Source organism: Ascaphus truei, unplaced genomic scaffold, assembly GCF_040206685.1.
Source record: "Ascaphus truei isolate aAscTru1 unplaced genomic scaffold, aAscTru1.hap1 HAP1_SCAFFOLD_879, whole genome shotgun sequence".
NCBI lineage: Eukaryota > Metazoa > Chordata > Amphibia > Anura > Ascaphidae > Ascaphus > Ascaphus truei.
Window position 1 is genome coordinate 1 of NW_027457218.1, and position 22060 is coordinate 22060.

The 22060-nt window shown below is 54.6% G+C and overlaps 1 protein-coding gene across 3 annotated transcripts; it reads left to right on the forward strand.

Moving 5' to 3' along the window:
- Positions 1-1948: 1948 nt before the first annotated feature.
- Positions 1949-21616, forward strand: LOC142486457 (rho guanine nucleotide exchange factor 15-like). 3 transcript variants are annotated; one of them, XM_075585053.1, is made up of 9 exons: positions 3916-3948; positions 5012-5086; positions 13237-13329; positions 13758-13912; positions 14667-14813; positions 15218-15303; positions 18742-18846; positions 18968-19151; positions 19433-21616. In XM_075585053.1, the coding sequence occupies exons 1-9, from the start codon at positions 3937-3939 to the stop codon at positions 19434-19436; spliced, it is 861 nt and encodes a 286-aa protein (XP_075441168.1). In that variant the 5' UTR covers positions 3916-3936; the 3' UTR covers positions 19437-21616. The 3 variants fall into 3 exon arrangements, with proteins under 3 accessions (XP_075441167.1, XP_075441168.1, XP_075441166.1); XM_075585052.1 differs by lacking the exon at positions 3916-3948 and adding an exon at positions 1949-1984 and having other exon boundaries at positions 18968-21616; XM_075585051.1 differs by having other exon boundaries at positions 18968-21616.
- Positions 21617-22060: the final 444 nt, after the last annotated feature.

Below are 22060 nucleotides of genomic sequence, written 5' to 3' on the forward strand. Positions count from 1 at the left end.
GATAGAGGTGAGACACCCCCAAACTTCACCCCCGCCCCCCTCCCCCCTCCCCCCCTCCCCCTTCCAGAGAATCACTCGCATAAAGATGCTGATAGAGGTGAGACACCCCCAAACTTCACCCCCCCCTCCCCCCTCCTCCCCCCCTCCCCCTCCAGAGAATCACTCGCATAAAGATGCTGATAGAGGTGAGACACCCCCAAACTTCACCCCCCCCTCCCCCCTCCTCCCCCCCTCCCCCTTCCAGAGAATCACTCGCATAAAGATGCTGATAGAGGTGAGACACCCCCAAACTTCACCCCCCTTCCCCCCTCCTCCCCCCCTCTCCCCCTCTCCCCCTCCCCCTTCCAGAGAATCACTCGCATAAAGATGCTGATAGAGGTGAGACACCCCCAAACTTCACCCCCCCCTCCCCCCTCCTCCCCCCTCCCCCTTCCAGAGAATCACTCGCATAAAGATGCTGATAGAGGTGAGACACCCCCAAACTTCACCCCCCCCTCCCCCCTCCTCCCCCCCCCTCCCAGAGAATCACTCGCATAAAGATGCTGATAGAGGTGAGACACCCCCAAACTTCACCCCCCCCTCCCCCCTCCTCCCCCCCTCCCCCTTCCAGAGAATCACTCGCATAAAGATGCTGATAGAGGTGAGACACCCCCCCCTCCCCCCCCTCCCCCCCCTCCCCCCCTCCCCCTTCCAGAGAATCACTCGCATAAAGATGCTGATAGAGGTGAGACACCCCCAAACTTCACCCCCACCTCCCCCCTCCTCCCCCCCCTCCCCCTCCCAGAGAATCACTCGCATAAAGATGCTGATAGAGGTGAGACACCCCCAAACTTCACCCCCCCTCCCCCCTCCTCCCCCCCCTCCCCTTCCAGAGAATCACTCGCATAAAGATGCTGATAGAGGTGAGACACCCCCAAACTTCATCCCCCCTCCCCCCTCCTCCCCCCCTCCCCCTCCCAGAGAATCACTCGCATAAAGATGCTGATAGAGGTGAGACACCCCCAAACTTCACCCCCCCCTCCCCCCCCTCCCCCCCTCCCCCCCCCTCCCCCCCTCCCCCTTCCAGAGAATCACTCGCATAAAGATGCTGATAGAGGTGAGACACCCCCAAACTTCACCCCCCCTCCCCCCCCTCCCCCCCTCCCCCCCTCCCCCTTCCAGAGAATCACTCGCATAAAGATGCTGATAGAGGTGAGACACCCCCAAACTTCATCCCCCCTCCCCCCTCCTCCCCCCCTCCCCCTCCAGAGAATCACTCGCATAAAGATGCTGATAGAGGTGAGACACCCCAAACTTCACCCCCCCCTCCCCCCTCCTCCCCCCCCTCCCCCTTCCAGAGAATCACTCGCATAAAGATGCTGATAGAGGTGAGACACCCCCAAACTTCACCCCCCCCTCCCCCCTCCCCTCCCCCCTCCCCTTCCAGAGAATCACTCGCATAAAGATGCTGATAGAGGTGAGACACCCCCAAACTTCACCCCCCCCCTCCCCCCTCCCCCCCTCCCCCTTCCAGAGAATCACTCGCATAAAGATGCTGATAGAGGTGAGACACCCCCAAACTTCACCCCCCCTCCCCCCTCCTCCCCCCCTCCCCCTCCCAGAGAATCACTCGCATAAAGATGCTGATAGAGGTGAGACACCCCCAAATTCACCCCCCCCTCCCCCCTCCTCCCCCCTCCCCCTTCCAGAGAATCACTCGCATAAAGATGCTGATAGAGGTGAGACACCCCCAAACTTCACCCCCCCCTCCCCCCTCCTCCCCCCCCCTCCCAGAGAATCACTCGCATAAAGATGCTGATAGAGGTGAGACACCCCCAAACTTCACCCCCCCCTCCCCCCTCCTCCCCCCTCCCCCTTCCAGAGAATCACTCGCATAAAGATGCTGATAGAGGTGAGACACCCCCAAACTTCACCCCCCCCTCCCCCCCCTCCCCCCTCCCCCCTCCCCTTCCAGAGAATCACTCGCATAAAGATGCTGATAGAGGTGAGACACCCCCAAACTTCACCCCCCCTCCCCCCTCCTCCCCCCCTCCCCCTCCCAGAGAATCACTCGCATAAAGATGCTGATAGAGGTGAGACACCCCCAAACTTCACCCCCCCCTCCCCCCCCTCCCCCCCCCTCCCCCCCCTCCCCCTTCCAGAGAATCACTCGCATAAAGATGCTGATAGAGGTGAGACACCCCCAAACTTCACCCCCCCTCCCCCCTCCTCCCCCCCCTCCCCCTTCCAGAGAATCACTCGCATAAAGATGCTGATAGAGGTGAGACACCCCCAAACTTCATCCCCCCTCCCCCCTCCTCCCCCCCTCCCCCTCCCAGAGAATCACTCGCATAAAGATGCTGATAGAGGTGAGACACCCCCAAACTTCACCCCCCCCTCCCCCCCCTCCCCCCCCTCCCCCCCTCCCCCCCCTCCCCCCCTCCCCCTTCCAGAGAATCACTCGCATAAAGATGCTGATAGAGGTGAGACACCCCCAAACTTCTCCCCCCCCTCCCCCCCCTCCCCCCCCTCCCCCCCTCCCCCTTCCAGAGAATCACTCGCATAAAGATGCTGATAGAGGTGAGACACCCCCAAACTTCACCCCCCCCTCCCCCCCCTCCCCCCCCTCCCCCCCTCCCCCTTCCAGAGAATCACTCGCATAAAGATGCTGATAGAGGTGAGACACCCCCAAACTTCACCCCCCCCTCCCCCCTTCCCTCCCCCCCTCCCCCTTCCAGAGAATCACTCGCATAAAGATGCTGATAGAGGTGAGACACCCCCAAACTTCACCCCCCCCCTCCCCCCCCCTCCCCCCCTCCCCCTTCCAGAGAATCACTCGCATAAAGATGCTGATAGAGGTGAGACACCCCCAAACTTCACCCCCCCCTCCCCCCTCCCCCCTCCCCTCCCCCCCTCCCCCTTCCAGAGAATCACTCGCATAAAGATGCTGATAGAGGTGAGACACCCCCAAACTTCACCCCCATCCTCCCCCCCCTCCCCCCCCCTCCCCCTTCCAGAGAATCACTCGAATAAAGATGCTGATAGAGGTGAGACACCCCCAAACTTCACCCCCCTCTCCCCCCCCTCCCCCCCCTCCCCCCCTCCCCCTTCCAGAGAATCACTCGCATAAAGATGCTGATAGAGGTGAGACACCCCCAAACTTCACCCCCCCTCCCCCCTCCTCCCCCCCTCCCCCTTCCAGAGAATCACTCGCATAAAGATGCTGATAGAGGTGAGACACCCCCAAACTTCACCCCCCCCCTCCCCCCTCCTCCCCCCCCCTCCCCCTTCCAGAGAATCACTCACATAAAGATGCTGATAGAGGTGAGACACCCCCAAACTTCACCCCCCCCTCCCCCCTCCTCCCCCCCCTCCTCCCCTCCCCCCCTCCCCCTTCCAGAGAATCACTCACATAAAGATGCTGATAGAGGTGAGACACCCCCAAACTTTACCCCCCCCTCCCCCCTCCTCCCCCCCCTCCCCCTCCCCCCTCCCCCTCCCCCTTCCAGAGAATCACTCGCATAAAGATGCTGATAGAGGTGAGACACCCCCAAACTTCACCCCCCCCCTCCCCCCTCCCCCCTCCCCCTTCCAGAGAATCACTCGCATAAAGATGCTGATAGAGGTGAGACACCCCCAAACTTCACCCCCCCCCTCCCCCCCCCTCCCCCTCCCCCTTCCAGAGAATCACTCGCATAAAGATGCTGATAGAGGTGAGACACCCCCAAACTTTACAACCCCCCCCTCCCCCCCCCTCCCCCCCTCCCCCTCCCAGAGAATCACTCGCATAAAGATGCTGATAGAGGTGAGACACCCCCAAACTTCACCCCCCCCCTCCCCCCTCCCCCCTCCCCCCCTCCCCCTTCCAGAGAATAACTCGCATAAAGATGCTGATAGAGGTGAGACACCCCCAAATTTCACCCCCCCTCCCCCTTCCAGAGAATCACTCGCATAAAGATGCTGATAGAGGTGAGACACCCCCAAACTTCACCCCCCCACCTCTCCCTTCCCCCCTTCCTGATACCTGCCACTCCAGTGACACACACACACACACACACACACACAGTGACACATACACACACACAGTGACACATACACACACACACGGTTGCCACCACTCCACTGACACACAAACTTACACAGTGACACAGTGACATACACAGTGACACACACAGTGACACACACACAGTGACACACACAGTGACACACACACACACACAGTGACACACACACACAGTGACACACACACACAGTGACACACACACACAGTGACACACACAGTGACACACACAGTGACACACACACACACACAGTGACACACACACACACACACAGTGACACACACACACACACAGTGACACACACACACACACACACAGTGACACACACACAGTGACACACACACACAGTGACACACACACACAGTGACACACACACAGTGACACACACACCGTGACACACACACAGGGTAGCCACCGCTCTGGGTTTTGCCCGCGTATCTCCGGGTTACGGGTTTACCTAGCAAACCTCCGGGTGGCGCCGTCTCGCGGCGTCTTGAGTCCCCGCAACTCCTGTCAATATATTCACGCGGCTTCAGATGGCGCTGCGTTGCCATGTCAACGGGAATGCCACGTGACTTCACAGTGTCACTTGACGCCCATTGTCATGACATTGATGCACTACGTGACAACACAATGCGCGGCATTGCCATGACATGACGTCACGCCTCGGCACCATAGGGTGTGATGTCACGTAGCATCCCGTTGTCATGGCAACGCAGCGCCATGTGCTGCTGCGCGGCCATATTGACGGGTTGCCGGGGGGGACGCCGGGGGACGCCGGGTACGAAGGTCAGCGCTTCAGCAGAAGCTGGCAACCCTGTGCATGGTTCATGAAAAGGTATCGCAACCTCTGCAGTGTCCTTCTCTCTGTCTGGGACCACATTACCTTTCCTCAGTCTTTCTCTAGCTACACGGACCAACGCCGAAAAAAACAATGGCTTCACCTTCCTCTCTCTCATTGTTTTTGACAGAACATTTTAAAGCGAACAGAGGAAGGGTCAGAAAGTGAGCAAAATGCCACCAAAGCCCTAGCAGCTGTGACAAAGGTAACAGTGACACAGTGACACAGGCAGAAGGGAGCTATGAGCCTGTCCCTCCCCCCGCAGGGTGACACAGTGACACAGACAGAAGGGAGCTATGAGACTGTCCCTCCCCCCGCAGGGTGACACAGTGACACAGACAGAAGGTAGCTATGAGACTGTCCCTCCCCCCGCAGGGTGACACAGTGACACAGACAGAAGGGAGCTATGAGTCTGTCCCTCCCCCCGCAGGGTGACACAGTGACACAGACAGAAGGGAGCTATGAGCCTGTCCCTCCGCCCGCAGGGTGACACAGACAGAAGGGAGCTATGAGCCTGTACTTCCCCCGCAGGGTGACACAGTGACACAGACAGAAGGGAGCTATGAGACTGTCCCTCTCCCCGCAGGGTGACACAGTGACACAGACAGAAGGGAGCTATGAGTCTGTCCCTCCCCGCGCAGGGTGACACAGTGACACAGACAGAAGGGAGCTATGAGCCTGTCCCTCTATTCCCTTCCCATTCCCTCCTTCCCGTTATCCCTTATTCCCTTCCCATTCCCTCCTTCCCGTTATCCCTTATTCCCTTCCCATTCCCTCCTTCCCGTTATCCCTTATTCCCTTCCCATTCCCTCCTTCCCGTTATCCTTATTCCCTTCCCATTCCCTCCTTCCCGTTATCCCTTATTCCCTTCCCATTCCCTCCTTCCCGTTATCCCTTATTCCCTTCCCATTCCCTCCTTCCCGTTATCCCTTATTCCCTTCCCATTCCCTCCTTCCCGTTATCCCTTATTCCCTTCCCATTCCCTCCTTCCCGTTATCCCTTATTCCCTTCCCATTGCCTCCTTCCCGTTATCCCTTATTCCCTTCCATTCCCTCCTTCCCGTTATCCCTTATTCCCTTCCCATTCCCTCCTTCCCGTTATCCCTTATTCCCTTCCCATTCCCTCCTTCCCGTTATCCCTTATTCCCTTCCCATTCCCTCCTTCCCGTTATCCCTTATTCCCTTCCGTTATCCCTTATTCCCTTCCCATTCCCTCCTTCTCGTTATCCCTTATTCCCTTCCCATTCCCTCCTTCCCGTTATCCCTTATTCCCTTCCCATTCCCTCCTTTCCGTTATCCCTTATTCCCTTCCCATTCCCTCCTTCCCGTTATCCCTTATTCCCTTCCCATTCCCTCCTTCCCGTTATCCCTTATTCCCTTCCCATTCCCTCCTTCCCGTTATCCCTTATTCCCTTCCCATTCCCTCCTTCCCGTTATCCCTTATTCCCTTCCCATTCCCTCCTTCCTGTTATCCCTTATTCCCTTCCCATTCCCTCCTTCCCGTTATCCCTTATTCCCTTCCCATTCCCTCCTTCCCGTTATCCCTTATTCCCTTCCCATTCCCTCCTTTCCGTTATCCCTTATTCCCTTCCCATTCCCTCCTTCCCGTTATCCCTTATTCCCTTCCCATTCCCTCCTTCCCGTTATCCCTTATTCCCTTACCATTCCCTCCTTCCCGTTATCCCTTATTCCCTTCCCATTCCCTCCTTCCCGTTATCCCTTATTCCCTTCCCATTCCCTCCTTCCTGTTATCCCTTATTCCCTTCCCATTCCCTCCTTCCCGTTATCCCTTATTCCCTTCCCATTCCCTCCTTCCCGTTATCCCTTATTCCCTTCCCATTCCCTCCTTCCCGTTATCCCTTATTCCCTTCCCATTCCCTCCTTCCCGTTATCCCTTATTCCCTTCCCATTCCCTCCTTCCCGTTATCCCTTATTCCCTTCCCATTCCCTCCTTCCCGTTATCCCTTATTCCCTTCCCATTCCCTCCTTCCCGTTATCCCTTATTCCCTTCCCATTCCCTCCTTCCCGTTATCCCTTATTCCCTTCCCATTCCCTCCTTCCCGTTATCCCTTATTCCCTTCCCATTCCCTCCTTCCCGTTATCCCTTATTCCCTTCCCATTCCCTCCTTCCCGTTATCCCTTATTCCCTCCTTCCCGTTATCCCTTATTCCCTCCTTCCCGTTATCCCTCATTCCCTTCCCATTCCCTCCTTCCCGTTATCCCTCATTCCCTTCCCATTCCCTCCTTCCCGTTATCCCTCATTCCCTTCCCATTCCCTCCTTCCCGTTATCCCTCATTCCCTTCCCATTCCCTCCTTCCCGTTATCCCTCATTCCCTTCCCATTCCCTCCTTCCCGTTATCCCTCATTCCCTTCCCATTCCCTCCTTCCCGTTATCCCTCATTCCCTTCCCATTCCCTCCTTCCCGTTATCCCTCATTCCCTTCCCATTCCCTCCTTCCCGTTATCCCTCATTCCCTTCCCATTCCCTCCTTCCCGTTATCCCTCATTCCCTTCCCATTCCCTCCTTCCCGTTATCCCTCATTCCCTTCCCATTCCCTCCTTCCCGTTATCCCTCATTCCCTTCCCATTCCCTCCTTCCCGTTATCCCTCATTCCCTTCCCATTCCCTCCTTCCCGTTATCCCTCATTCCCTTCCCATTCCCTCCTTCCCGTTATCCCTCATTCCCTTCCCATTCCCTCCTTCCCGTTATCCCTCATTCCCTTCCCATTCCCTCCTTCCCGTTATCCCTCATTCCCTTCCCATTCCCTCCTTCCCGTTATCCCTCATTCCCTTCCCATTCCCTCCTTCCCGTTATCCCTCATTCCCTTCCCATTCCCTCCTTCCCGTTATCCCTCATTCCCTTCCCATTCCCTCCTTCCCGTTATCCCTCATTCCCTTCCCATTCCCTCCTTCCCGTTATCCCTCATTCCCTTCCCATTCCCTCCTTCCCGTTATCCCTCATTCCCTTCCCATTCCCTCCTTCCCGTTATCCCTTATTCCCTTCCCATTCCCTCCTTCCCGTTATCCCTTATTCCCTTCCCATTCCCTCCTTCCCGTTATCCCTTATTCCCTTCCCATTCCCTCCTTCCCGTTATCCCTTATTCCCTTCCCATTCCCTCCTTCCCGTTATCCCTTATTCCCTTCCCATTCCCTCCTTCCCGTTATCCCTTATTCCCTTCCCATTCCCTCCTTCCCGTTATCCCTTATTCCCTTCCCATTCCCTCCTTCCCGTTATCCCTTATTCCCTTCCCATTCCCTCCTTCCCGTTATCCCTTATTCCCTTCCCATTCCCTCCTTCCCGTTATCCCTTATTCCCTTCCCATTCCCTCCTTCCCGTTATCCCTTATTCCCTTCCCATTCCCTCCTTCCCGTTATCCCTTATTCCCTTCCCATTCCCTCCTTCCCGTTATCCCTTATTCCCTTCCCATTCCCTCCTTCCCGTTATCCCTTATTCCCTTCCCATTCCCTCCTTCCCGTTATCCCTTATTCCCTTCCCATTCCCTCCTTCCCGTTATCCCTTATTCCCTTCCCATTCCCTCCTTCCCGTTATCCCTTATTCCCTTCCCATTCCCTCCTTCCCGTTATCCCTTATTCCCTTCCCATTCCCTCCTTCCCGTTATCCCTTATTCCCTTCCCATTCCCTCCTTCCCGTTATCCCTTATTCCCTTCCCATTCCCTCCTTCCCGTTATCCCTTATTCCCTTCCCATTCCCTCCTTCCCGTTATCCCTTATTCCCTTCCCATTCCCTCCTTCCCGTTATCCCTTATTCCCTTCCCATTCCCTCCTTCCCGTTATCCCTTATTCCCTTCCCATTCCCTCCTTCCCGTTATCCCTTATTCCCTTCCCATTCCCTCCTTCCCGTTATCCCTTATTCCCTTCCATTCCCTCCTTCCCGTTATCCCTTATTCCCTTCCCATTCCCTCCTTCCCGTTATCCCTTATTCCCTTCCCATTCCCTCCTTCCCGTTATCCCTTATTCCCTTCCCATTCCCTCCTTCCCGTTATCCCTTATTCCCTTCCCATTCCCTCCTTCCCGTTATCCCTTATTCCCTTCCCATTCCCTCCTTCCCGTTATCCCTTATTCCCTTCCCATTCCCTCCTTCCCGTTATCCCTTATTCCCTTCCCATTCCCTCCTTCCCGTTATCCCTTATTCCCTTCCCATTCCCTCCTTCCCGTTATCCCTTATTCCCTTCCCATTCCCTCCTTCCCGTTATCCCTTATTCCCTTCCCATTCCCTCCTTCCCGTTATCCCTTATTCCCTTCCCATTCCCTCCTTCCCGTTATCCCTTATTCCCTTCCCATTCCCTCCTTCCCGTTATCCCTTATTCCCTTCCCATTCCCTCCTTCCCGTTATCCCTTATTCCCTTCCCATTCCCTCCTTCCCGTTATCCCTTATTCCCTTCCCATTCCCTCCTTCCCGTTATCCCTTATTCCCTTCCCATTCCCTCCTTCCCGTTATCCCTTATTCCCTTCCATTCCCTCCTTCCCGTTATCCCTTATTCCCTTCCCATTCCCTCCTTCCCGTTATCCCTTCCATTCCCTCCTTCCCGTTATCCCTCATTCCCTTCCCATTCCCTCCTTCCCGTTATCCCTCATTCCCTTCCCATTCCCTCCTTCCCGTTATCCCTCATTCCCTTCCCATTCCCTCCTTCCCGTTATCCCTCATTCCCTTCCCATTCCCTCCTTCCCGTTATCCCTCATTCCCTTCCCATTCCCTCCTTCCCGTTATCCCTCATTCCCTTCCCATTCCCTCCTTCCCGTTATCCCTCATTCCCTTCCCATTCCCTCCTTCCCGTTATCCCTCATTCCCTTCCCATTCCCTCCTTCCCGTTATCCCTCATTCCCTTCCCATTCCCTCCTTCCCGTTATCCCTCATTCCCTTCCCATTCCCTCCTTCCCGTTATCCCTCATTCCCTTCCCATTCCCTCCTTCCCGTTATCCCTCATTCCCTTCCCATTCCCTCCTTCCCGTTATCCCTCATTCCCTTCCCATTCCCTCCTTCCCGTTATCCCTCATTCCCTTCCCATTCCCTCCTTCCCGTTATCCCTCATTCCCTTCCCATTCCCTCCTTCCCGTTATCCCTCATTCCCTTCCCATTCCCTCCTTCCCGTTATCCCTCATTCCCTTCCCATTCCCTCCTTCCCGTTATCCCTCATTCCCTTCCCATTCCCTCCTTCCCGTTATCCTCTCATTCCCTTCCCATTCCCTCCTTCCCGTTATCCCTCATTCCCTTCCCATTCCCTCCTTCCCGTTATCCCTCATTCCCTTCCCATTCCCTCCTTCCCGTTATCCTCATTCCCTTCCCATTCCCTCCTTCCCGTTATCCCTCATTCCCTTCCCATTCCCTCCTTCCCGTTATCCCTCATTCCCTTCCCATTCCCTCCTTCCCGTTATCCCTTATTCCCTTCCCATTCCCTCCTTCCCGTTATCCCTTATTCCCTTCCCATTCCCTCCTTCCCGTTATCCCTTATTCCCTTCCCATTCCCTCTTTCCCGTTATCCCTTATTCCCTTCCCATTCCCTCCTTCCCGTTATCCCTTATTCCCTTCCCATTCCCTCCTTCCCGTTATCCCTTATTCCCTTCCCATTCCCTCCTTCCCGTTATCCCTTATTCCCTTCCCATTCCCTCCTTCCCGTTATCCCTTATTCCCTTCCCATTCCCTCCTTCCCGTTATCCCTTATTCCCTTCCCATTCCCTCCTTCCCGTTATCCCTTATTCCCTTCCCATTCCCTCCTTCCCGTTATCCCTTATTCCCTTCCCATTCCCTCCTTCCCGTTATCCCTTCCCATTCCCTCCTTCCCGTTATCCCTTATTCCCTTCCCGTTATCCCTTATTCCCTTCCCATTCCCTCCTTCCCGTTATCCCTTATTCCCTTCCCGTTATCCCTTATTCCCTTCCCGTTATCCCTTATTCCCTTCCCATTCCCTCCTTCCCGTTATCCCTTATTCCCTTCCCATTCCCTCCTTCCCGTTATCCCTTATTCCCTTCCCATTCCCTCCTTCCCGTTATCCCTTATTCCCTTCCCATTCCCTCCTTCCCGTTATCCCTTATTCCCTTCCCATTCCCTCCTTCCCGTTATCCCTTATTCCCTTCCCATTCCCTCCTTCCCGTTATCCCTTATTCCCTTCCCATTCCCTCCTTCCCGTTATCCCTTATTCCCTTCCCATTCCCTCCTTCCCGTTATCCCTTCCATTCCCTCCTTCCCGTTATCCCTTATTCCCTTCCCGTTATCCCTTATTCCCTTCCCATTCCCTCCTTCCCGTTATCCCTTATTCCCTTCCCGTTATCCCTTATTCCCTTCCCATTCCCTCCTTCCCGTTATCCCTTATTCCCTTCCCGTTATCCCTTATTCCCTTCCCATTCCCTCCTTCCCGTTATCCCTTATTCCCTTCCCATTCCCTCCTTCCCGTTATCCCTTATTCCCTTCCCATTCCCTCCTTCCCGTTATCCCTTATTCCCTTCCCATTCCCTCCTTCCCGTTATCCCTTATTCCCTTCCCATTCCCTCCTTCCCGTTATCCCTTATTCCCTTCCCATTCCCTCCTTCCCGTTATCCCTTATTCCCTTCCCATTCCCTCCTTCCCGTTATCCCTTATTCCCTTCCCATTCCCTCCTTCCCGTTATCCCTTATTCCCCTTCCCGTTATCCCTTATTCCCTTCCCATTCCCTCCTTCCCGTTATCCCTTATTCCCTTCCCATTCCCTCCTTCCCGTTATCCCTTATTCCCTTCCCATTCCCTCCTTTCCGTTATCCCTTATTCCCTTCCCATTCCCTCCTTCCCGTTATCCCTTCCCATTCCCTCCTTCCCGTTATCCCTTATTCCCTTCCCGTTATCCCTTATTCCCTTCCCATTCCCTCCTTCCCGTTATCCCTTATTCCCTTCCCGTTATCCCTTATTCCCTTCCCATTCCCTCCTTCCCGTTATCCCTTATTCCCTTCCCATTCCCTCCTTCCCGTTATCCCTTATTCCCTTCCCATTCCCTCCTTCCCGTTATCCCTTATTCCCTTCCCGTTATCCCTTATTCCCTTCCCATTCCCTCCTTCCCGTTATCTCTTATTCCCTTCCCATTCCCTCCTTCCCGTTATCCCTTATTCCCTTCCCATTCCCTTCTTCCCGTTATCCCTTATTCCCTTCCCATTCCCTCCTTCCCGTTATCCCTTATTCCCTTCCCATTCCCTCCTTCCCGTTATCCCTTATTCCCTTCCCATTCCCTCCTTGTCTTTGTTGTGTGTTTGTCTGTGTGTTGTACATTGATTCACCGGCACCATTGACATTTGTGGCTTAGTTCATGTCGCTGCGGGGGGTTATATTCTCCTTGCTGGGGAGTGTTAGGTATTCTCTCATCCTGATACACAATTCTTACACCATACAATATTCATCAATTATTTGGTTAATATGACACTTTTTATGCAGTCGTTGGACATCTATTTAGTTTCTGCAAATGGGTTTGTGTTCTGGATAGTATTTGAGTATTCACCTTTCCCACACTATTTGGGTTTGGCTCAGTTTACATACTTTGGACCTTAGACCCATCTAGATACTGTGGATTTTTGCGCTGTAATTATTTATTTTGTGTGTGTATGTATATGTACCGTGTGTGTGTGTGTATGTACCGTGTGTGTGTGTATGTACCGTGTGTGTGTGTGTGTGTATATATAGTGTGACAAACGGCTTACTCCGGGGCTCCGCCGTCTGTCCGGGACTGTTAGAACACGGTCTTTTAGGGTAGGTTAAATGATGAGACGTCACGTACTGTTCCTTTAAACAGGCTATGCCTGGTTTATTCAGTCCCAGGCACTGAGACTGCCACAGTTTAAACAGAAAACAAAGCCAAACAAAAAGCTGCTCGTCTGAGCGATAACTTAAACTTAGATGTCCCTGACTCAGAGTTGGAAGTGGCTTGTCCACTTCCACCAACAAAATAAGTACCTTTGCAGTCTTTAGACAAACTAACAGAATGAATGAAGCGATTTGGGAAAGAGGCTTTCTCACCCCTCTGCAGTTCAGCAGCCTTCCAGGCTCTTGGGCGGGGCCCAGAGGAAACAGGAAACAGGTCTTATATACCTGAACTCTAATCAGCATGACAGGTGACAGAAAACAGGCAGCAGACAAACTGTGGAATGGAGTGCCTGTACCACGAGGCTGCCCTGTTCAGCTTAGACAGGACAGAAACTGTTCAGTATCCTGGGAGCCCTGTATATGGAGTTTATTACCAACCCCTGGTTTCTGTCACAATAGCAACAAAGGCCCTGAGAGTGTGGGTCCGTGTCACATACATCCTCCCGCACTGAGCACACACCCAGGCTTGTCGCCTCTTTACTACTCTCTGTGTACAATCTCTCGCTCCCGACACCAGATCATCCAGGAGTGTAACCGCGAGGTCGGCCGCATGAAGCAGACGGAGGAGCTGATCCACATCGCCAAGAAGATCGCGTTCGACAAGATAAAGGTGAGGGAGGCCTGAGCCAATCGGAGCGCTCGGATCACGGTTATCTCGCTGGTGGGTGGAACTTTGCAGAATGGAGCAATCTGATTGGGTGGATGGGAGATTGTATAGGCTAAGAGAGCTGGACTTGACTGACAGCAGCCTGAGCGAATCAGAGCACTCGCTCCCTGAAAGTCCCCTTATTAGACGGGACTTTAAGGAAGTGAGTGCGCTGATTGGGCGGCTGGATCATCCCACGGCCCCAAAAGGCGGGGGACTGGTTGACTGACAGCAGTCTGAGCCAATCGGAGCAACTGCTCCCTGAATGTCCCTTTAGAGGGCAGGGACTGGTTGATTGACAGCAGACTCGGCCAATGGGGTCTCCCCAGGTTCCCTGGAAGGGGTTTGGCCTTTGCAGTAAGGAAGCGTTCTGATTGGTGGATTCCCCGCAGGCCGTCCCCATTATTTCTCAGGCGCGGTTCCTGGAGAAGCAGGGAGAGCTCAGCGAGGTGCAGCAGAAAGGGAGTCTGTTCGGCATCAAACCCAAACTCACTCCCGTCTACTTCTTCCTGTTCAGCGACTTCCTGCTTATTACACTGAGGAAGAGGTATACAGTACAGCTCTCGCCTTCTCTCTCTCCCCCCGCCCTTCTCTTTCTCCCCCAATCATCCCTCTCCCCCAATCATCCCTCTCCCCCAATCATCCCTCTCCCCTGTCCTCTATCCCTCTCCCGTCCTTCTCTCCCTCTCCCGTCCTTCTCTCCCTCTCCCGTCCTTCTCTCCCTCTCCCGTCCTTCTCTCCCTCTCCCGTCCTTCTCTCCTTCTCCCTCTCCCGTCCTCTCCCTCTCCCGTCCTTCTCCCTCTCCCGTCCTTCTCTCCTTCTCCCTCTCCCGTCCTTCTCTCCTTCTCCCTCTCCCTCTCCCGTCCTTCTCTCCTTCTCCCGTCCTTCTCCCTCTCCCGTCCTTCTCTCCCTCTCCCGTCCTTCTCTCCCTCTCCCGTCCTCCTCTCCCTCTCCCGTCCTCCTCTCCCTCTCCCGTCCTCCTCTCCCTCTCCCGTCCTCCTCTCCCTCTCCCGTCCTCCTCTCCCTCTCCCGTCCTCCTCCCTCTCCCGTCCTCCTCTCCCTCTCCCGTCCTCCTCTCCCTCTCCCGTCCTCCTCTCCCTCTCCCGTCCTCCTCTCCCTCTCCCGTCCTCCTCTCCCTCTCCCGTCCTCCTCTCCCTCTCCCGTCCTCCTCTCCCTCTCTCGTCCTCCTCTCCCTCTCTCCCCTGTCCTTCTCTCCCCCCCCTCAATCCATCCCCCCATCCCTTTGTCCCTCCCCCACACCTGTCCCTTTGTCCCCCCCCTTACATTTTCTCTCCCTTTAGCTCAGACAGACACCTGGTTATTGATTACGCTCATCGCTCTCTAGTTCAACTCCAGTCCTATCCCAGCATGGAGAACAGCTTCTTCCTCACCCTACTGGAGAATCACCAGGGCAAGTCCTGTGACCGTCTCTTTAAGGCCCCAACACAGTGAGTGTGACACAGTGACACAGACAGAAGGGAGCTATGAGTCTGTCCCTCCCCCCGCAGGGTGACACAGTGACACAGACAGAAGGGAGCTATGAGTCTGTCCCTCCCCCCGCAGGGTGACACAGTGACACAGACAGAAGGGAGCTATGAGATTGTCCCTCCCCCCGCAGGGTGACACAGACAGAAGGGAGCTATGAGTCTGTCCCTCCCCCCGCAGGGTGACACAGTGACACAGACAGAAGGGAGCTATGAGTCTGTCCCTCCCCCCGCAGGGTGACACAGTGACACAGACAGAAGGGAGCTATGAGACTGTCCCTCCCCCCGCAGGGTGACACAGACAGAAGGAGCTACGAGACTGTCCCTCCCCCCCCCCCCAGGGTGACACAGTGACACTTGTCCTCTAGGTCTGACCTGCATCGTTGGGTGGCAGCTTTCCCTAGTCACACAGCGGATGACCTCTCTGGCACTGACACTATATATGAGGATTGGGGTGAGTGTGAGCTGTGATCACATTTGTATGTATCTATACTGTATGTATCAAAGACCCCCCCTGCGCTTGCAGAGCCCCCTCCCTGCGTGTGTGTTTGTCTGTCAGTGTGTGTGTGTGTCTGTCTGTGTGTTTCTTTGTCTGTCTGTCTGTGTGTGTGTGTCTGTGTGTGTGTGTCTGTGTGTGTGTGTCTGTGTGTGTGTGTCTGTGTGTGTGTGTCTGTGTGTGTGTGTCTGTGTGTGTGTGTCTGTGTGTGTGTGTCTGTGTGTGTGTGTCTGTGTGTGTGTGTCTGTGTGTGTGTGTCTGTGTGTGTGTGTCTGTGTGTGTGTGTCTGTGTGTGTGTGTCTGTGTGTGTGTGTCTGTGTGTGTGTGTCTGTGTGTGTGTGTCTGTGTGTGTGTGTCTGTGTGTGTGTGTCTGTGTGTGTGTGTCTGTGTGTGTGTGTCTGTGTGTGTGTGTCTGTGTGTGTGTGTCTGTGTGTGTGTGTCTGTGTGTGTGTGTCTGTGTGTGTGTGTCTGTGTGTGTGTGTCTGTGTGTGTGTGTCTGTGTGTGTGTGTCTGTGTGTGTGTGTCTGTGTGTGTGTGTCTGTGTGTGTGTGTCTGTGTGTGTGTGTCTGTGTGTGTGTGTCTGTGTGTGTGTGTCTGTGTGTGTGTGTCTGTGTGTGTGTGTCTGTGTGTGTGTGTCTGTGTGTGTGTGTCTGTGTGTGTGTGTCTGTGTGTGTGTGTCTGTGTGTGTGTGTCTGTCTGTGTGTGTCTGTCTGTGTGTGTCTGTCTGTGTGTGTCTGTCTGTGTGTGTCTGTCTGTGTGTGTCTGTCTGTGTGTGTCTGTCTGTGTGTGTCTGTCTGTGTGTGTCTGTCTGTGTGTGTCTGTCTGTGTGTGTCTGTCTGTGTGTGTCTGTCTGTGTGTGTCTGTCTGTGTGTGTCTGTCTGTGTGTGTCTGTCTGTGTGTGTCTGTCTGTGTGTGTCTGTCTGTGTGTGTCTGTCTGTGTGTGTCTGTCTGTGTGTGTCTGTCTGTGTGTGTCTGTCTGTGTGTGTCTGTCTGTGTGTGTCTGTCTGTGTGTGTCTGTCTGTGTGTGTCTGTCTGTGTGTGTCTGTCTGTGTGTGTCTGTCTGTGTGTGTCTGTCTGTGTGTGTCTGTCTGTGTGTGTCTGTGTGTGTCTGTCTGTGTGTGTCTGTCTGTGTGTGTCTGTCTGTGTGTGTCTGTCTGTGTGTGTCTGTCTGTGTGTGTCTGTCTGTGTGTGTCTGTCTGTGTGTGTCTGTCTGTGTGTGTCTGTCTGTGTGTGTCTGTCTGTGTGTGTCTGTCTGTGTCTGTCTGTGTGTGTCTGTCTGTGTGTGTCTGTCTGTGTGTGTCTGTCTGTGTGTGTCTGTCTGTGTGTGTGTGTCTGTCTGTCTGTGTGTGTCTGTGTGTGTGTGTGTGTCTGTGTGTGTGTGTTTGTCAGTGTGTGTGTGGTTACGGTCCCTTTTGCCCCCTCAGACTGCCCCCAGGTGCAGTGTGTGGATATGTGTGTGTGTGTCAGTGTGTGTGTCTGTCAGTGTGTGTGTGGTTACGGTCCCTCTTGCCCCCTCAGACTGCCCCCAGGTGCAGTGTGTGGATATGTGTGTGTGTGTCAGTGTGTGTGTGTCTGTCAGTGTGTGTGTGTCTGTCAGTGTGTGTGTGTGTGTGTGTGTGTGTCTGTCAGTGTGTGTGTGTGTGTGTGTCTGTCAGTGTGTGTGTGGTTACGGTCCCTCTTGCCCCCTCAGACTGCCCCCAGGTGCAGTGTGTGTGTGGTTACGGTCCCTCTTGCCCCCTCAGACTGCCCCCAGGTGCAGTGTGTGGATATGTGTGTGTGTGTGTCAGTGTGTGTGTCTGTCAGTGTGTGTGTGGTTACGGTCCCTCTTGCCCCCTCAGACTGCCCCCAGGTGCAGTGTGTGGATATGTGTGTGTGTGTCAGTGTGTGTGTCTGTCAGTGTGTGTGTGTGGTTACGGTCCCTCTTGCCCCCTCAGACTGCCCCCAGGTGCAGTGTGTGGATATGTGTGTGTGTCAGTGTGTGTGTGTCTGTCAGTGTGTGTGTGTGTCTGTCAGTGTGTGTGTGTCTGTCAGTGTGTGTGTGTGTGTGTGTCTGTGTGTGTGTTTGTCTGTCAGTGTGTGTGTGGTTACGGTCCCTCTTGCCCCCTCAGACTGCCCCCAGGTGCAGTGTGTGTGTGGTTACGGTCCCTCTTGCCCCCTCAGACTGCCCCCAGGTGCAGTGTGTGGATATGTGTGTGTGTCTGTGTGTGTGTGTGTGTGTCTCTCTGTGTGTGTGTGTGTGTGTGTCAGTGTGTGTGTGTGTCAGTGTGTGTGTGGTAACGGTCCCTCTTGCCCCATCAGACTGCCCCCAGGTGCAGTGTGTGGATATGTGTGTGTGTGTCAGTGTGTGTGTGGTTACGGTCCCTCTTGCCCCCTCAGACTGCCCCCAGGTGCAGTGTGTGGATATGTGTGTGTGTGTCAGTGTGTGTGTCTGTCAGTGTGTGTGTGGTAACGGTCCCTCTTGCCCCCTCAGACTGCCCCCAGGTGCAGTGTGTGTGTGGTTACGGTCCCTCTTGCCCCCTCAGACTGCCCCCAGGTGCAGTGTGTGTGTGGTTACGGTCCCTCTTGCCCCCTCAGACTGCCCCCAGGTGCAGTGTGTGTGTGGTTACGGTCCCTCTTGCCCCCTCAGACTGCCCCCAGGTGCAGTGTGTGGATATGTGTGTGTGTGTCAGTGTGTGTGTCTGTCAGTGTGTGTGTGGTTACGGTCCCTCTTGCCCCCTCAGACTGCCCCCAGGTGCAGTGTGTGTGTGGTTACGGTCCCTCTTGCCCCCTCAGACTGCCCCCAGGTGCAGTGTGTGTGTGGTTACGGTCCCTCTTGCCCCCTCAGACTGCCCCCAGGTGCAGTGTGTGTGTGGTAACGGTCCCTCTTGCCCCCTCAGACTGCCCCCAGGTGCAGTGTGTGGATATGTGTGTGTGTGTGTCAGTGTGTGTGTCTGTCAGTGTGTGTGTGGTTACGGTCCCTCTTGCCCCCTCAGACTGCCCCCAGGTGCAGTGTGTGGATATGTGTGTGTGTGTCAGTGTGTGTGTGGTTACGGTCCCTCTTGCCCCCTCAGACTGCCCCCAGGTGCAGTGTGTGGATATGTGTGTGTGTGTCAGTGTGTGTGTCTGTCAGTGTGTGTGTGGTTACGGTCCCTCTTGCCCCCTCAGACTGCCCCCAGGTGCAGTGTGTGTGTGGTTACGGTCCCTCTTGCCCCCTCAGACTGCCCCCAGGTGCAGTGTGTGTGTGGTTACGGTCCCTCTTGCCCCCTCAGACTGCCCCCAGGTGCAGTGTGTGTGTGGTAACGGTCCCTCTTGCCCCCTCAGACTGCCCCCAGGTGCAGTGTGTGGATATGTGTGTGTGTGTGTCAGTGTGTGTGTCTGTCAGTGTGTGTGTGGTTACGGTCCCTCTTGCCCCCTCAGACTGCCCCCAGGTGCAGTGTGTGGATATGTATACCCCGGCACAGACTGATGAGCTCAGCTTGGAACCTGCCGACATCATCAACGTGCTGCGGAAAACCTCTGAGGGTGAGCGCAGGGGTAAATCCTGCTCTGAGGAGCTGACACTCTAATATACAGGGGGTACAGTATATATAGAGAGGAGGGGTCTCTAACCCTGCAGAGCTGACCCTCTCATTTCTCCTATCAGGTTGGTATGAAGGAATCCGGTTGTCGGATGGGGGGAAGGGATGGTTCCCCGCTCGTCATGTGCAAGAGATCACTAACGAACATGTGAGGAGGAGAAACCTACGTGAGCGTCACCGAGTACTGCAGGCGGCCCGTCAGATTCAGCTCCACCAGCCCGGGGAGCCGAGGAAGAAGGCAAGCTCAGCCTGAGCGAGCAGGAAGCGCGCAGGAAGAAGGCAAGCTCAGCCTGAGCGAGCAGGAAGCGCGCAGGAAGAAGGCAAGCTCAGCCTGAGCGAGCAGGAAGAACGCTAGCTCAGCCTGAGCGAGCAGGAAGCGCGCAGGAAGAAGGCAAGCTCAGCCTGAGCGAGCAGGAAGAACGCTAGCTCAGCCTGAGCGAGCAGGAAGAACGCTAGCTCAGCCTGAGCGAGCAGGAAGCGCGCAGGAAGGCTAACTCAGCCTGAGCGAGCAGGAAGAACGCTAGCTCAGCCTGAGCGAGCAGGAATCGGACAGGAAGGCTAACTCAGCCTGAGCGAGCAGGAAGAACGCTAGCTCAGCCTGAGCGAGCAGGAAGAACGCTAGCTCAGCCTGAGCGAGCAGGAATCGGGCAGGAAGGCTAACTCAGCCTGAGCGAGCAGGAAGCGTGCAGTAAGAAGGCTAGCTCAGCCTGAGCGAGCAGGAAGCGCGCAGGAAGGCAAGCTCAGCCTGAGCGAGCAGGAAGCACGCAGGAAGAAGGCAAGCTCAGCCTGAGCGAGCAGGAAGCACGCAGGAAGAAGGCAAGCTCAGCCTGAGCGAGCAGGAAGCACGCAAGAAGAAGGCAAGCTCAGCCTGAGCGAGCAGGAAGCGCGCAGTAAGAAGGCTAGCTCAGCCTGAGCGAGCAGGAAGCACACAGGAAGAAGGCAAGCTCAGCCTGAGCAAGCAGGAAGCGCGCAGTAAGAAGGCTAGCTCAGCCTGAGCGAGCAGGAAGCGCGCAGGATGGCAAGCTCAGCCTGAGCAAGCAGGAAGCGCGCAGTAAGAAGGCTAGCTCAGCCTGAGCGAGCAGGAAGCACGCAGGAAGGCAAGCTCAGCCTGAGCGAGCAGGAAGCACGCAGGAAGAAGGCAAGCTCAGCCTGAGCGAGCAGGAAGCACGCAGGAAGAAGGCAAGCTCAGCCTGAGTGAGCAGGAAGCGCGCAGGAAGAAGGCAAGCTCAGCCTGAGCGAGCAGGAAGGCAAGCTCAGCCTGAGCGAGCAGGAAGCATGCAGGAAGAAGGCAAGCTCAGCCTGAGTGAGCAGGAAGCACGCAGGAAGAAGGCAAGCTCAGCCTGAGCGAGCAGGAAGCACGCAGGAAGAAGGCAAGCTCAGCCTGAGCTAGCAGGAAGCACGTAGGAAGCACGCAGGAAGAAGGCAAGCTCAGCCTGAGTGAGCAGGAAGCGCGCAGGAAGAAGGCAAGCTCAGCCTGAGTGAGCAGGAAGCGCGCAGGAAGAAGGCAAGCTCAGCCTGAGTGAGCAGGAAGCGCGCAGGAAGGCAAGCTCAGCCTGAGCGAGCAGGAAGCGCGCAGGAAGGCAAGCTCAGCCTGAGCGAGCAGGAAGCGCGCAGGAAGAAGGCAAGCTCAGCCTGAGCGAGCAGGAAGCGCGCAGGAAGAAGGCAAGCGCAGCCTGAGCGAGCAGGAAGCGCGCAGGAAGCACACAGGAAGCGCGCAGGACTGGCAGCATGAAGTCAGCCAATGTTATAAAGTGACAGTTGTGTAATGTATATATATTCCGTGTATAGATAATGTATATACTCCGTGTATAGATAATGTATATACTCCGTGTATAGATAATGTATATACTCCGTGTATAGATAATGTATATACTCCGTGTATAGATAATGTATATACTCCGTGTATAGATAATGTATATACTCCGTGTATAGATAATGTATATACTCCGTGTATAGATAATGTATATACTCCGTGTATAGAGTCTTGTTATTTTGTTTTATGGGAAAGTCTCCCCTCTAGATAGTGTCCGTAGCCATGATACCACAGAAGCTCCCACGCGCCCCCTGTGGGAACCTATGTGCTATAGGGGCTGCCCTATCAGTCGAGCTGGGAGCCATTGGGAGCGGCCCGGCTGAGAATTCTCCATGTTGTCCCTTTATTTGAAGCCCTCTCTACAGAACCTGGATATTGATCCCGAGGGAAGGAATTTGATGGCTAAGCACATACCCCACCTACCCCAGCACCGGGCTGCTACAGAGCAGCTACGCAGGGTATGACATCGGGGGGATATGTCCGTTCCTGAGCGTAAGGGTAACCCGAGATGGGGCCCTAAGATGACAAAGCTGCTCTGAAGACGGCCACTTCAGGGGACAGTAACCCGCCTCGGTACCTCCCTAATGTATAAGGGTGCCGAGGGAAGAAGCAAATAGTACAAGGTGTGTGTGTGTGTGTGTGTGCGCGTGCGCGTGTGAGGAGCATTGTCAACAGCAGTTAATAAAGTTCCTAGCAGCCATTATTATTATTATTATTATTAACATGTCTACATTGTGCTTCTTATATAGTGTTTGTTATATAGTCAGTGTTATACAGAGTTAATCTACATAAGAGACCTACAATTGTACACATTTCATGGGGATTGAGCGAGAAATATATAAGATTTGTTTTTCATCAAAGGGGCCTTTTTTAGAGACACACACACACACACACACACACACACACACACACACACACACACACACACACACACACACACACACACACACACACACACACACACACACACACACACACACACACACACACACACACACACACACACACACATATGACACACACACGCACACGCACACACACAAGCAATATTTTGATGTGAAGTGAAAATGCCATTTCTTAGGACAGTTTATAATAGAGAAATATTTTATTAAACATTATAAAAAGAGTATACACGATTGTTATTCTCCTGTACACAGAGAATGGTACTCGGCGTAGCAAATAATTTAAAGCACTTTATACAAAAGGCAGCTCAGCTTTAAATGTTATTTGATGTTCAGTACAAACCCCCTAACCCCACACTGAAAAGATGCAAAAATATTTCCCCTATTAGAAACCCCCTTAACACCCCTGCACCCCACTTCAAACTCCCCTTTATTTTCCCTTT

What these genes read in the sequence shown, in the direction of transcription:
- LOC142486457 (XM_075585052.1), top strand. An exon ending in TCGCGTTCGACAAGATAAAG is followed by an intron (nt 13,330 to 13,757) that starts GTGAGGGAGGCC and finishes GATTCCCCGCAG; the next exon opens with GCCGTCCCCATTATTTCTCA. An exon ending in CTCTTTAAGGCCCCAACACA is followed by an intron (nt 14,814 to 15,217) that starts GTGAGTGTGACA and finishes CTTGTCCTCTAG; the next exon opens with GTCTGACCTGCATCGTTGGG.